Genomic DNA, 14,966 nt, shown 5'->3' with positions numbered 1-14,966 from the left:
TTCTTTGGCAAAGCATTGTCCCAATTTGTCATCATCCAAACATTCTAAGTTAACTTGCTTCCATTTATTCAAACCAGTGGTAGTGACTATTATAAATGAAGTGAAGGATAGAGACCTTAAGATAACAAAAGTTACTCAAGGGTGATTCTAAAATGTCCCTGTATGTTACAAATAATTGCTTTAACACAAGATGTATAAAAAATAAGAGGAGCATTCCATTTAAGAACCAATTACTTAGAAACCAAAGGAACAGGCCCGAGAAAATTTGCTTTAATCAACTGGTTTTATTTCCCAGAACTCAAATATTCTACGGTTGGTTCTCAGATCTAAACTTCCGAAGCTGCAGTCAACAATTTTTCATCAGAGCCCAAGGGAGAAGGGAAGGGGTGAAACAGACAATATATGGAGAAAGGCATATAGACCATTAGGAAGAGGGTGGGAGGAGACACATCTTCCTCTGTTTTATCAGTGGGCTACATACTAGACCTGTTGATGGGATCAGGTGATGGTACCTGAGTGGAAAATGACACTGAGGAACAGCAAAGCCTTACTACAAGTCATAAAACCTCAAAAAGAAAGGGAGCCTTCTAGTTTATCTCAAAAATGGAATAGCAATGGGAAAGCTAGGGCCAGTGTGAAGGCACACCTAGGAGTAGTTCTTAAAAATTTTTTGGAACTTCCTTTTATTAAAAAGATTTTCTAAAATAAGTGTCTTTACGCCTGAGTGATATATATGACCGTGGGGTGGCCTTGAGGCTGTGGGGAGAGAAAGCGGCAGCCAAGGATCTTCCCAGAGTATCCCATCAGTGGCCCCAGAGATCTAAATGCGGACAGGTATTTCTCAAGGTCCCCACCCAGGATACTGGTCAAAGTCAGGTTTTCAGATCTCACAAACAACTTGGAAGCCCCCAAGTGTTCTGATGAAAAACGGCAACTCCCAGAACCTCTTGGGTCAGCAAAAGGATTTGTGGGGACGGAGAAGGGCATTCCCCACATGCTGCCCCACTTTTCCCTGAATGTCGGAAGCTGGGAGGTATGGCAGGCGTGGACGGGAGCTCAGGAAGATGTCACTCTCCTGCCCGTTTACTACCACAGCTTGAAGACTGACCCTCCCAGGCCCTGAAAGTGTCCCCTGTTCTTTATCTTTCAGGCCTTTCGCTCCTACCCACATTCCTAAGCAGAGGTCCATAATGCCTGGGGGAGCAGGAGGGGTAGGGAGGGGTGTCTAGAGGTGAAAACAGCCTGCCTGAGCCCCAAGTCGGAAACGGATCCAGGCAACGGGGGGGGGGGGGGGGGGGGGGTGTTGAGCGGGGAGAAGAGGGAGAGGAAAGCGGGGACGGTGGCCTCACTTTATCCCAGGGAGGGAACTGAGGCCCTGACTCAGATCACAGAGGCGTGGGGACACAGAGGTGAGAGTCAGGTGATCTGCCATCCAGGGGCCGGGCAGGGCAAGGGAGTGTAGGTTGGAGGAGGACGGGCTGGGGAGGGGAAAAGGCAGTCCCAGTTTGCAGGCCGTGGCCAGATTCCCCAAGAACGGCCGGGCAGCAGCAGGAACGGGGTAGGGGCTCTTCTGGAAACGCTGGTAACTACAGGCTGTCGCGATCTCCGCCGCCCGGTGCCTCAGCATGCCACTCCTGGGAGGCCTCCTCTTCCGCAACTTCTTCCTCCCGGAGCTCCTCCTCCTCTGGCTGAGGCGGCTCGCAGGCCAGGCCCGGCTCGCTAGGGGCGCTGCCGTTCTCCACCGCCACGAGGAGCGGACTCTCCTGGTCGAAGGCGGCCGCCGCCGCCACCGCCTCCGCCTCCGCCTTCGCGTTCGCCTCCCCCTTCTCCTTCTCCTCCTCCTCTTGGTCGGGGGCTGCCTCCTTGGGTCGTTTGGGGGCGTCCTCCGGCGGGTCCCCCGCGCTCCTCTTCAGCGGCCCCTTCTCCTCCTTCTCCTCCTCAGCGGGCTTGTCGTCGTGCGGCTTCCCCAGGTCGTCGCAGCTGCCATCAGCGTGAGTCGGCTTGTCCGCGTCGCCCTCCGCCGCCTCAGGCTCCGGCCGGGGCCCGTCTCCGCCGCCCTTCTCCGAGGCTAATGGGCAGTCGGCGGGCTGGACTGTGGGGTTGTTCTCGATCTCCCACAGCCCCTCGCTGAAGCCGCGCCTCTTGTTGGGCTTGCCGAACTTCTCCTTGCACTCCTTGTACGGGAACAGGCGTTTGGGACTCAGGAAGGCCGTCTCGTGGGTCCCGAAGAAAAACACCTGGTAGCGGTTGGGCTGGGTCATGTGCTCTATCCGCGCCGGCCAGTGGGCATAGCCCTTTAACTTGGCAAACACCAGGTCCCCGCTCTTGTACGTGGGCATGCCGTAGGCCGACATAGCTGGTTCTGCGGACCCGCCCTGGGCCACACCGGAAGTAGACGCCGGGGTGTGCGCGCGCGCAGTAAGGGCGGCTGCTGGGCGGGAGTTGTTGAGCGACCTGCTCGAGGGACCCGGCGCCACCTAATGGGCGGGCAACGCTCGCGGCCCGGAGAAGATTCCACTGCGAAGAGTGCATTATCTCCCGAACACGTGAAGCCGGTTGGACCCACCCTCGGACGCCATGATGTCTAGAATGCTGGAGGAAATAGCTGGGATGGCCGGGTGGCAGTTGTGCTTGTGGTGGCCTTGTGCTGCTAATCAATCTCTAGGGCACCTGGGCCAGATGGTTGCATAGTTTAAATAAGTAGTACCAGAGCGGCCTAGAAAGGGGGCAATGTGACAAGAAAACACAGTGACACAATTAGTACATATTTCTATGAAACTAGTAACAGCCCAGGGCAAGCATGCAGTGTCCCTATGGGCCCTGATCTGCTCACTATAGGAAACTACACCTGCGTTAGGAACAGCCGAAGAGCTGACTGTGTCAGTGGTTTCAACCCTTTTCTGATTTCCTCCGGAACTAGCACTGGAGCCTGCAGTGAGGCTCAAGAACTAGGTGAAAGTCTGGTAAAGGGTTAGAGTCAGCAGCGTGGTTAGGATGTCTAAAGTCCACATTATTGGGTAACAAAAATGTCAAACATTATTATATCTTTAGGGTCACAATAAGTGTTTAGGACCACCACCACCACGGCAAACAGACATCTAAATATTTCCTACTTTCTATAGAAATGTTCACCTTGGATGCCAGACATGAACTTTAAACTTTGTTGGTGATTGTACCGTATTGGGAAAGATAAGGCTATATGGTTGTAACTTTGAGATCATGGCACATGTTTTCAGTATCTTTCTAGAAGAGAGGAAAATTGGGTTCATTATGCATAAGAATTAGGTAGAGATCTGCTCATATGGAACAAGCAATTGGTAACTAGAACTTCCTGTGAGCTACAGACTAAAAAAGTATAATCTCAGCTGAGAAACTATTTTAAAAAGAGAATTTTCTTCAGCTATAAGTCTCTTCTAAACATATGAATGAAAGTGTCAGTGTAACTGCAGGTGTTTACACAACTTTTTTTTTTTTTATTATACTTTAAGTTCTAGTGTACATGTGTAAAACATGAAGGTTTGTTACATATGTATACTTGTACCATGTTGGTGTGCTGCACCCATCAACTCGTCAGCACCCATCAATTTGTCATTTATATCAGGTATAACTCCCAATGCAATCCCTCCCCCCTCCCCCCTCCCCATGATAGGCCCCGATGTGTGATGTTCCCCTTCCTGAGTCCAAGTGATGTCATTGTTCCGTTCCCACCTATGAGTGAGACCATGCGGTGTTTGGTTTTCTGTTCTTGTGATAGTTTGCTAAGAATGATGGTTTCCAGCTGCATCCATGTCCCTACAAAGGACGCAAACTCCTCCTTTTTTATGGCTGCATAATATTCCATGGTGTATATGTGCCACATTTTCTTAATCCAGTCTGTCACAGATGGACATTTGGGTTGATTCCAAGTCTTTGCTATTGTGAATAGTGCCGCAATAAACATACGTGTGCATGTGTCTTTATAGCAGCATGATTTATAATCCTTTGGGTATATACCCAGTAGTGGGATGGCTGGGTCATATGGTACATCTAGTTCTAGATCCTTGAGGAATCGCCATACTGTTTTCCATAATGGTTGAACTAGTTTACAATCCCACCAACAGTGTAAAAGTGTTCCTATTTATCCACATCCTCTCCAGCACCTGTTGTTTCCTGACTTTTTAATGATTGCCATTCTAACTGGTGTGAGATGTTATCTCATTGTGGTTTTGATTTGCATTTCTCTGATGGCCAGTGATGATGAGCATTTTTTCATGTGTCTGTTGGTTGTATGAATGTCTTCTTTTGAGAAATGTCTGTTCATATCCTTTGCCCACTTTTTGATGGGGTTGTTTGTTTTCTTCTTGTAAATTTGTTTGAGTTCTTTGTAGGTTCTGGATATTAGCCCTTTGTCAGATGAGTAGATTGCAAAAATATTCTCCCATTCTGTAGGTTGCCTGTTCACTCTGATGGTAGTTTCTTTTGCTGTGCAGAAGCTCTTTAGTTTAATCATATCCCATTTGTCAATTTTGACTTTTGCTGCTGTTGCTTTCGGTGTTTTAGACATGAAGTCCTTGCCCATGCCTATGTCCTAATGGTACTACCTAGATTTTCTTCTAGGTTTTTATGGTATTAGGTCTAACATTTAAGTCTCTAATCCATCTTGAATTAATTTTCGTATAAGGAGTAAGGAAAGGATCCAGTTTCAGCTTTCTACTTATGGCTAGCCAATTTTCCCAGCACCATTTATTAAATAGGGAATCCTTCCCCATTTCTGTTTCTCTCAGGGTTGTCAAAGACCAGATGGCTGTAGATGTGTGGTATTATTTCTGAGGACTCTGTTCTGTTCCATTGGTCTGTATCTCTGTTTTGGTACCAGTACCATGCTGTTTTGGTTACTGTAGCCTTGTAGTATAGTTTGAAGTCAGGTAGCGTGATGCCTCCAGCTTTGTTTTTTTGACTTAGGATTGTCTTGGCAATGCGGGCTCTTTTTTGGTTCCATATGAACTTTAAAGCCGTTTTTTCCAGTTCTGTGAAGAAACTCATTGGTAGCTTGATGGGGATGGCATTGAATCTATAAATACCTTGGGCAGTATGGCCATTTTCACGATATTGATTCTTCCTATCCATGAGCATGGTATGTTCTTCCATTTGTTTGTGTCCTCTTTGATTTCACTGAGCAGTGGTTTGTAGTTCTCCTTGAAGAGGTCCTTTACATCCCTTGTAAGTTGGATTCCTAGTATTTTATTCTCTTTGAAGCAATTGTGAATGGAAGTTCATTGATGATTTGGCTCTCTGTTTGTCTGTTACTGGTGTATAAGAATGCTTGTGATTTTTGCACATTGATTTTGTATCCTGAGACTTTGCTGAAGTTTTTATCAGCTTAAGGAGATTTTGGGCTGAGACAATGGGGTTTTCTAAATATTAATCATGTCATCTGCAAACAGGGACAATTTGACTTCTTCTTTTCCTAACTGGATACCCTTGATTTCTTTCTCTTGCCTGATTGCCCTAGCCAGAACTTCCAACAACTATGTTGAATAGGAGTGGTGAGAGAGGGCATCCCTGTCTTGTGCCAGTTTTCAAAGGGAATTTTTCCATTTTTGCCCATTCAGTATGATATTGGCTGTGGGTTTGTCATAAATAGCTCTTATTATTTTGAGGTACGTTCCATCAATACCGAATTTATTGAGCGTTTTTAGCATGAAGGGCTGTTGAATTTTGTCAAAAGCCTTTTCTGCATCTATTGAGATAATCATGTGGTTCTTGTCTTTGGTTCTGTTTATATGCTGGATTACGTTTATTGATTTGCGAATGTTGAACCAGCCTTGCATCCCAGGGATGAAGCCCACTTGATCATGCTGGATAAGCTTTTTGATGTGCTGCTGAATCCGGTTTGCCAGTATTTTATTGAGGATTTTTGCATCGATGTTCATCAGGGATATTGGTCTAAAATTCTCTTTTTTGTTGTGTCCTGCCAGGCTTTGGTATCAGGATGATGTTGGCCTCCTAAAATGAGTTAGGGAGGATTCCCTCTTTTTCAATTGATTGGAATAGTTTCAGAAGGAATGGCACCCGCTCCTCTTTGTACCTCTGGTAGAATTCAGCTGTGAATCCATCTGGTCCTGGACTTTTTTTGGTTGGTAGGCTGTTAATTATTGCCTCAATTTCAGAGCCTGCTATTGGTCTATTCAGGGATTCAACTTCTTCCTGGTTTAGTCTTGGAAGAGTGTAAGTGTCCAGGAAATTATCCATTTCTTCTAGATTTTCTAGTTGATTTGCGTAGAGGTGTTTCTAGTATTCTCTGATGGTAGTTTGTATTTCTGTGTGGTCGGTGGTGATATCCCCTTTATCATTTTTTATTGCGTCTATTTGATTCTTCTCTCCTTTCTTCTTTATTAGTCTTGCTAGCGGTCTGTCAATTTTGTTGATCTTTTCAAAAAACCAACTCCTGGATTCATTGATTTTTTGGAGGGTTTTTTGTGTCTCTATCTCTTTCAGTTCTGCTCTGATCTTAGTTATTTCTTGCCTTCTGCTAGCTTTTGAATGTGTTTGCTCTTGCTCTCCAGTTCTTTTAATTGTGATGTTAGAGTGTCAATTTTAGATCTTTCCAGCTTTCTCTTGTGGGCATTTAGTGCTATAAATTTCCCTCTACACACTGCTTTAAATGTGTCCTAGAGATTCTGGTATGTTGTATGTTTGTTCTCATAGGTTTCAAAGAACATCTTTATTTCTGCTTCATTTTTGTTATGTACCCAGTAGTCATTCAGGAGCAGGTTGTTCAGTTTCCATGTAGTTGAGCGGTTGGATTGAGTTTCTTAGTCCTGAGTTCTAGTTTGATTGCACTGTGGTCTGAGAGACAGTTTGTTATAATTCTGTTCTTTTACATTTGCTGAGGAGTGCTTTACTTCCAATTATGTGGTCAATTTTGGAATAAGTGCGATGTGGTGCTGAGAGAATGTATATTCTGTTGATTTGGGGTGGAGAGTTCTATAGATGTCTATTAGGTCCGCTTGGTGCAGAGATGAGTTCAATTCCTGGATATCCTTGTTAACTTTCTGTCTCGTTGATCTGTCTAATGTTGACAGTGGAGTGTTGAAGTCTCCCATTATTATTGTATGCGAGTCTAAGTCTCTTTTAGTCTCTAAGGACTTGCTTTATGAATTTGGTGCTCCTGTATTGGTGCATATATATTTAGGATAGTTAGCTCTTCCTGTTGAATTGATCCCTTTACCATTATGTAATGGCCTTCTTTGTCTCTTTTGATCTTTGATGGTTTAAAGTCTATTTTATCCGAGACTAGGATTGCAACCCCTGCTTTTTTTTGTTCTCCATTTGCTTGGTACATCTTCCTCCATCCTTTTATTTTGAGCCTATGTGTCTCTGCATGTGAGATGGGTCTCCTGAATACAGCAGACTGATGGGTCTTGACTCTTTATCCAGTTTGCCAGTCTGTGTCTTTTATTGGAGCATTTAGTCCATTGACATTTAAGGTTAATATTGTTATGTGTGAACTTGATCCTGCCATTATGATATTAACTGGTTATTTTGCTCGTTAGTTGATGCAGTTTCTTCCTGCCTCGATGGTCTTTACATTTTGGCATGTTTTTGCAATGGCTGGTACCGGTTGTTCCATTCCATGTTTAGTGCTTCCTTCAGGTCTCTTGTAAGGCAGGCCTGGTGGTGACAAAATCTCTAAGCATTTGCTTATCTGTAAAGGATTTTATTTCTCCTTCGCTTATGAAACTTAGTTTGGCTGGATATGAAATTCTGGGTTTAAAATTCTTTTCTTTAAGAATGTTGAATATTGGCCCCCACTCTCTTCTGGCTTGGAGAGTTTCTGCCGAGAGATCTGCTGTTAGTCTGATGGGCTTCCCTTGGTGGGTAACCCGACCTTTCTCTCTGGCTGCCCTTAAGATTTTTTCCTTCATTTCAACTTTGGTGAATCTGGCAATTATGTGTCTTGGAGTTGCTCTTCTGGAGGAGTATCTTTGTGGTGTTCTCTGTATTTCCTGAATTTGAATGTTGGCCTACTAGGTTGGGGAAGTTCTCCTGGATGATATCCTGAAGAGTGTTTTCCAACTTGGTTCCATTTTCCCTCTCACTTTCAGGCACCCCAATCAGACGTAGATTTGGTCTTTTTACATAATCCCATACTTCCTGCAGGCTTTGTTCATTTCTTTTTCTTCTTTTTTTTTTTTTTTTGGTTCCTCTTCTCGCTTCATTTCTTTCATTTGATCCTCAATCACTGATACTCTTTCTTCCAGTTGATCGAGTCGGTTACTGAAGCTTGTGCATTTGTCACGTATTTCTCGTGTCATGGTTTTCATCTCTGTCATTTCATCTATGACCTTCTCTGCATTAATTAGTCTAGCTGTCAATTCTTCCACTCTTTTTTCAAGACTTTTAGTTTCTTTGCGCTGGGTACGTAATTCCTCCTTTAGCTCTGAGAGGTTTGATGGACTGAAGCCTTCTTCTCTCATCTCGTCAAAGTCATTCTCTGACCAGCTTTGATCCGTTGCTGGCGATGAGCTGCGCTCCTTTGCAGGGGGAGATGCGCTCTTATTTTTTGAATTTCCAGCTTTTCTGCTCGGCTTCTTCCCCGTCTTTGTGGTTTTATCTGCCTCTGGTCTTTGATGATGGTGACGTACTGATGGGGTTTTGGTATAGGTGTTCTTCCTATTTGGTAGTTTTCCTTCTAATAGTCAGGACCCTCAGCTGTAGGTCTGTTGGAGATTGCTTGAGGTCCACTCCAGACCCTGTTTGCCTGGGTATCAGCAGCAGAGGTTGCAGAAGATAGAATATTGCTGAACAGCGAGTGTACCTGTCTGATTCTTACTTTGGAAGCTTCCTCTCAGGGCTGTACTCCACCCTGTGAGGTGTGGGGTGTCAGACTGCCCCTAGTGGGGGATGTCTCCCAGTTAGGCTACTCAGGGGTCAGGGACCCACTTGAGCAGGCAGTCTGTCCGTTCTCAGATCTCAACCTCGGTGTTGGGAGATCCACTGCTCTCTTCAAAGCTGTCAGACAAAGTCGTTCGGGTCTGCACAGGCCTCTACTGCTTCCCCTGTTGTTTTTTAGCTGTGCCCTGTCCCCAGAGGTGGAGTCTACAGAGACAGGCAGGTTTCCTTGAGCTGCTGTGAGCTCCACCCAGTTTGAGCTTCCCAGCGGCTTTGTTTACCTACTGAAGCCTCACCAATGGCAGGCACCCCTCCCCCAGCCTCGCTGCTGCCGAGAGGTTAGATCGCAGACTGCTGTGCTAGCAACGAGGGAGGCTCCGTGGCCGTGGGACCCTCCCGGCCAGGTGTGGGTATAATTTCCTGGTGTGCCCGTTTGCTTAAAGCGCAGTATTGGGGTGGGAATTACCCGATTTTCCAGGTGTTGTGTGTCTCAGTTCACCTGGCTAGGAAAAGGGATTCCCTTCCCCCTTGCACTTCCCAGGTGAGGCAATGCCTCTCCCTGCTTCAGCTCTCGCTGGTCGGGCTGCAGCAGCTGACCAGCACCGATTGTCCAGCACTCCCCAGTGAGATGACCCCAGTACCTCAGTTGAAAATGCAGAAATCACCGGTCTTCTGTGTTGCTCGCGCCGGGAGTTAGAGACTGGAGCTGTTCCTATTCGGCCATCTTGCTCCGCCTACACAACTTTCTACATCTTTTTTGGATCCTGCTTCCTGGCTGTGAGGAAGCACTCTGAAACATACCCAAATTTATCATACCAGTACTCTCGAGTATTATAACTAGACAGATGTTCCTTCCCAGTGTAACCAACAGACTAGACGAGAATTAGAGCCCTTATCCCATTTCAGTACCACTCAAATTTGTTTCCCATTTGCTGGGTTGTAACAACCATTTGAACTGTGAATGGTTGACAGACATGCTCTAGGCAAAAGGAGATATCCCCTCCCTAACAAGGTGAAATGAACATGAAGCCCTTTGATAATTCTAAAATTCTAAACAAGTTGTTTCAGCTCTTCTGTCAAGCCATTTTCTTAGAATGCCTATCTGCCCTGCTCATATCTACCACACCTTTATTAAATAAGTAACATCAACAATGCATCAACACTTCATTTACAAATAAACATCCTGCTACAAAGATGAATCTGACAAGTTCCCTCTTCTGAATTTTACAGAGAAAGTGCTAGAAAACTAGAAATGTTTAGTGGCCATAGAAGAAAATAGGAAATGACAGGCAGCTATGGAGCCCATAAAAGAAAGGAACTTGGAATTTCTGTAAGCGGAGATATTGCTATATGTGACCATTTTTTTTTCAGCTAAGTATGCTGTACCAATGCACATATCATGTATGAAGGTTGCCGAAGCAGGAAAAAATCTAGCTAGATAGCATGTCTAGGAGAGGTATTTGGTTGTACAATCAGCTCAGTCTGAAGGCAGGACCAGTTCTAAAAGCCAGCTGCTGAAGCTGAAGGTGGCAAAGATGCCTCACTAGAAAAAGCCAACATCAATAGTTGGGCGGTTGAACTACAGCAGGTGAACAAGTAGGGTGTGAAGGCAGGACTGGGGATGTAAGGGTTAGAGCAATAACCAACACCTATGGAAAACTGAGAGAAAAAGTATAGCAGGAAGCAAAGTCAAAAAGATCTAGTAGAGAAAGATCTAGGTCTGCAAAGAGCAGTACAGATTCTATTAAGGAAAGAAGTGTTGTTCCCCAAGTAGATCTTGTGCCTCCACCCTTGCCCACTAATACAGTGTGATGCTGAAAGGCTGGCACAAAAGATGTTTACTTTTGAGGAGCTTAAAATCTCATTTAAGAGATGAAGCCCGGGAGAGTTCATTACAGAACAATACAAGCTGGCCTTCAAATGCTAAATTGTGTGTTCTTAAATACTGAAAGAATTCCAGGAGAAATCAATGGGAGTGTAGTTACTAGGGCAGGCCTATGGAAGGGGTAGTAGGAGATAGAATAAAAACAATTCTGGCATTTCTCACTTGTTTGCCAGCTTTGTAAGGCCAGGGGTTAATATAATCTTTGTGAACCTCTGCTACATGATTTCAAGATATTTAAAGTAATACTCTGAATTTCTTTCAGGATTATTACAAATATTAATGGAATTATGGACATGAAAGCCCAGACGATGGCTATGAAGGTCTATGATGTGCCAATAAGTGGGAAGTTGACTTTTTGTTATGGATTAGACTATTATTATCATTAGGTTATATGAGGAAAAAGATATATCCAAAGTAGTAGAGAGTCGTGAATAAGGGCACCGAAGAAAAGTCCCCACCAGCTGAATTACATACTATATACAGAATTATATATCCAGCACGTCTTCTTCTGTATGAAACTGACCTAAAAGTTTTTGTTACTTGGAAATATGATCTTGTAAAACAGTGTTCTCTAATTACATTTATCACCTGATGGTAGCTTATTCTACCATTAGAAAAGGGAAAATGGGAGGAAGGTTGAGAAGAAGCAACCATTTAAATAGAGTTTCATGGAGACCACTTTCACAGATACATCATTTCTTCTATTCCTACATTCTCAAGGATGCAGTTAAGTGGAGTGATCATGGCTGCTTTTACCTTTGAAACCAACTTGCTTTTAAAGCTATTGTATCTCTTGCTCAAAGTGAGGAGAGTAGAGAGGATACATTCATGATGACTTGGTTTGGGTTAGATTTAGCTAGTATATAAACAAAGTACTCATGAGCCACTGGAATGATTATTTTTCAGTAACTAGAACTCCATGAGTATAACTGTTTCTAATAGGTCAGGATGTTTTAAAAATCATGTGTACCAGGAACACCTGTTTGTCAAGAGGACCTAATTTCAGCAGCAGCATACCTATCAAAACACCTTAGAGTCCAAAACATATAACACTTATCATTTCCCTTTTCTGGAAAACTAATGATAGGATTTAAAAGCTGCTTGGCAACAATTATGAAACATAGGCAATAAAACAAGGTAATTATACAAGAAAGAGAATAGATATCTAATTGATGTTTTCTTGTTTAGTTACTTTTAAATTCAATTAGTTTGGTATAAACTATGATTTAAGAGAAACGTAATTGTTTTCTGTGTGCTTTTGTCTTCATTAAAAATATTAACTGCCTCTGGGTTTATGCAATAAAAAGTGTTTATACATGGTTGGTATTTGAGATCAAAGCTTTTCTTTTTAAAATGTTCTAGCAGACATATCGTACAGAGTAAGTCCTCCCCTCCACCATGGGTAGAAACTCCCCCACTGTTCTTTTTTGAAAAGTCACAGGATGTCTGCTACCTCTATATTTTGTCACCTCTATGTTTCATCCATGTCCACTAAGCCTAGCCTCTAAAGCCTCAGGGATTTGTGCACTACAGGCAACTGCTCAGAGTGGAAATAAATTCAGTTTCAATGAGGATGTTCCAGGAGCCAAAGAGTAATTTAAGGGATGTTCCCAAAGATCTATATCATCATCATCGATTTTAAAATATTTTTCATTTTTATTTTTAATTTTTGTGAGTACATATTATTGTCATCAATTTGAAGTGAGTAAAATCTGTACTTGCCTTTGATAACGGACTTTGAGGAGGGAGACATGAGAGTGCAGATTTTCCAGGTGGTATATGTGTGCAATTGGGCCCCCCTTGGCCAACCATGAATGTGATGACTTGGTTTGGTTGGTGTGCAGGAGGCGGGCTTTTGGGGAGATTGGAATGGTTTGCAAAACTTCTCTTTTATTGGCCATGGAAGGAAAATTGGCACTCCAAGATTAAGAAAAGTGGCTGGTAATGAATAATTCTATTTCATTATTCTTATTTGAGGGCTTAAAGATTTTGAAACTTATTTGGGAAAAAAAATTAAATAAAGTGTGTTTAAATAATATTAATACTTTGCTAATTTTGCATGATGATATTTATTCAAGCCCTCCTACATGAAAATGTATGAGTTATTTATATAACTAGCAAAGTTTAAACAAATAATAGTTATCAATGCTGGTGAGTATTCAATAATTGGGGATTAGATGCAGATAACATCTATTTACATAATAATTACCTGATTAGATGGCCATACTCTGTAAGGTTTTTAAAGTAAAATTTAGTGACTTGGAAAATGCTTGCAGTTTGAATAAAGAGACTGGATAAAATATATGGCTCAGGTAATGTATGTGCTTATATGAAACCATGTTCCTTAAATTTAACATGTGGCTAATTCTAGGTATTTGAAGTAAACAGGACAGTGGATGTTAAACGGGATGCTTGCAACTATCAAGTGCTCAATTACTATTAGCTCTTAAAATAGCCAGTACTGGCTCTATTTTCTTAAAGTACTTAATTTTTTTCATTACGTGATATATATTTTTGTTGTGACTATTTTTGCTGTTGTTGTTTTCTACAAATTGTTTCTGGTTCAGAATTTAGTTTGTTTCTCTAATTTTATTATAAGCATATAATTTTTTCTTACTTTTTGGAGGGGCAGTGTTGTTGTTGCATTAAAAGCACAGTTTGAAAGACCCGAGATCAACAAAGTCATGTTTACAAGCAAATATGAAACTCAGTTTTGCAATTTCAATTTTGTATTGCTTGCCATTACATTAAGTTGTCATGTAAATGCTTAAAATGATCAAAGCTTTTAGAAAGCCATGCTCAAATTTTTGAGGATGTAACCTCAAAAACTCAATTGTCTCAATTTTCACTTACTCTTCCAATAGTTTCCTACCTTTCAAAATAATTACCAAATTATTAAACTTCAGAAATAAGTAATTTATACTATTTTCATTTAAAGAAATCATCAACGGTGTGCACGATAATGAAAAGGTGGGAATTTTTAACTAAAATATCTAATTTTGAATTACTGAAAATGATATTTTGAAGATAATTTTTATTAATAATTTTTATCTATTTTATTATTGGAAATGCTTTTAAATTTTTAGGTAACTTGGCTTAAGAATATAGGCATTGAGTTGCTAGTTATCTTTCTATCTTCATCAAAAGTTTATTGAAGGTAAACAGCTTTCTCTTGTCAAACATTGTGAGGGAAAGGCTGTTTGTAGCCTTCAAAATAATTTAGGATTGTTCTATAGTAGGTAACATGTATATTCTTTGTTGAAATAAATACTTAAGGAAGTTTAGTACTTTTATATAAATTCGAAAACTCGCATGTAATAGACTAGAGACCAAGTAAAAGAAAATCAGAGAAGTAGAAATTTAAAACAACTGTGCTAAATCAGCATTGAGCTCAGTGAAATCCTCAACAACCAATGCCTCTCTCTTTTAGAGTTGGTTCATTTTTAAAATGAATGATGAACACACACTTTTAAGTCTCTTAATAAGATTTTCTCAATAACACAAACAGTGACTTTCTGAACAAATATTATAACCACTTCTCACTTTGGTCACTCTTCATGGTGAAAAAACTTCTTTCTTAGGAAAAATTTAGTATGTTTGATACTTGTAAAACTGAAATACTGAAATAAAACCTTTTGGATATAGTCTTAGAGTCTTTGCTATTCAAAAATCAGACAGAACCCATACTCTGTTCCTGCTTTTCAAAGTCTAACCTTAATGAGAATATATCATAATTACTAAAATTACAATAGAGCTGATAATTTTTGACTATAATTTATTAAGCATGTATTATATGTTGCAAACTTATACAAGCATTTTACATCTACTTTCCCAATTAATTCTTGAAACCCTTTGATATATTGCCTTTGCCCCCCCCCTTTTTTTTTTTGCCTCACCCAGTTATTCATTATAAGCATAATTCATTGAGGAAATACAGCCAACCAGAGAAGTTGGTTGAGGGAAGAATGAAGAGAGAAGAGTGAAGCAGATACAAAAAACATATAACTGTCAGGAGCTGTAAATTACTATAAGGATCATAAAAGAGAGGAAAAAACTGTCAATCCCTAGAGAAGCTTTAGTTTCCAAAGTTTTTTCAGTTACAATTTGAGTTCAGTATACATACATCTTTACATTAAAAACTATTTGTCTTAAGATGTGTATGAGCCTCTGTGTCTTAGAATAAAAAGTACCAAGTAGAACAATAATG

General features: G+C 41.6%; 1 protein-coding gene across 1 annotated transcript; it reads right to left on the bottom strand.

Annotated features, from left to right (window-relative positions):
* Positions 1 to 264: 264 nt before the first annotated feature.
* On the bottom strand, positions 265 to 2,485 carry HDGFL1 (HDGF like 1). The gene has a single exon (XM_033216368.1). The coding sequence runs from the start codon at positions 2,352 to 2,354 to the stop codon at positions 1,587 to 1,589; it is 768 nt and encodes a 255-aa protein (XP_033072259.1). The 5' UTR covers positions 2,355 to 2,485; the 3' UTR covers positions 265 to 1,586.
* Between the last annotated feature and the right edge of the window lie 12,481 nt (positions 2,486 to 14,966).

Source organism: Trachypithecus francoisi, unplaced genomic scaffold (genome assembly GCF_009764315.1).
Source record: "Trachypithecus francoisi isolate TF-2019V2 unplaced genomic scaffold, Tfra_2.0 Lachesis_group10, whole genome shotgun sequence".
Taxonomy (NCBI): Eukaryota; Metazoa; Chordata; class Mammalia; order Primates; family Cercopithecidae; genus Trachypithecus; species Trachypithecus francoisi.
The sequence above is the reverse complement of the archived record's forward strand: the minus strand, read 5'-3'. Positions and strand labels throughout refer to the sequence as shown.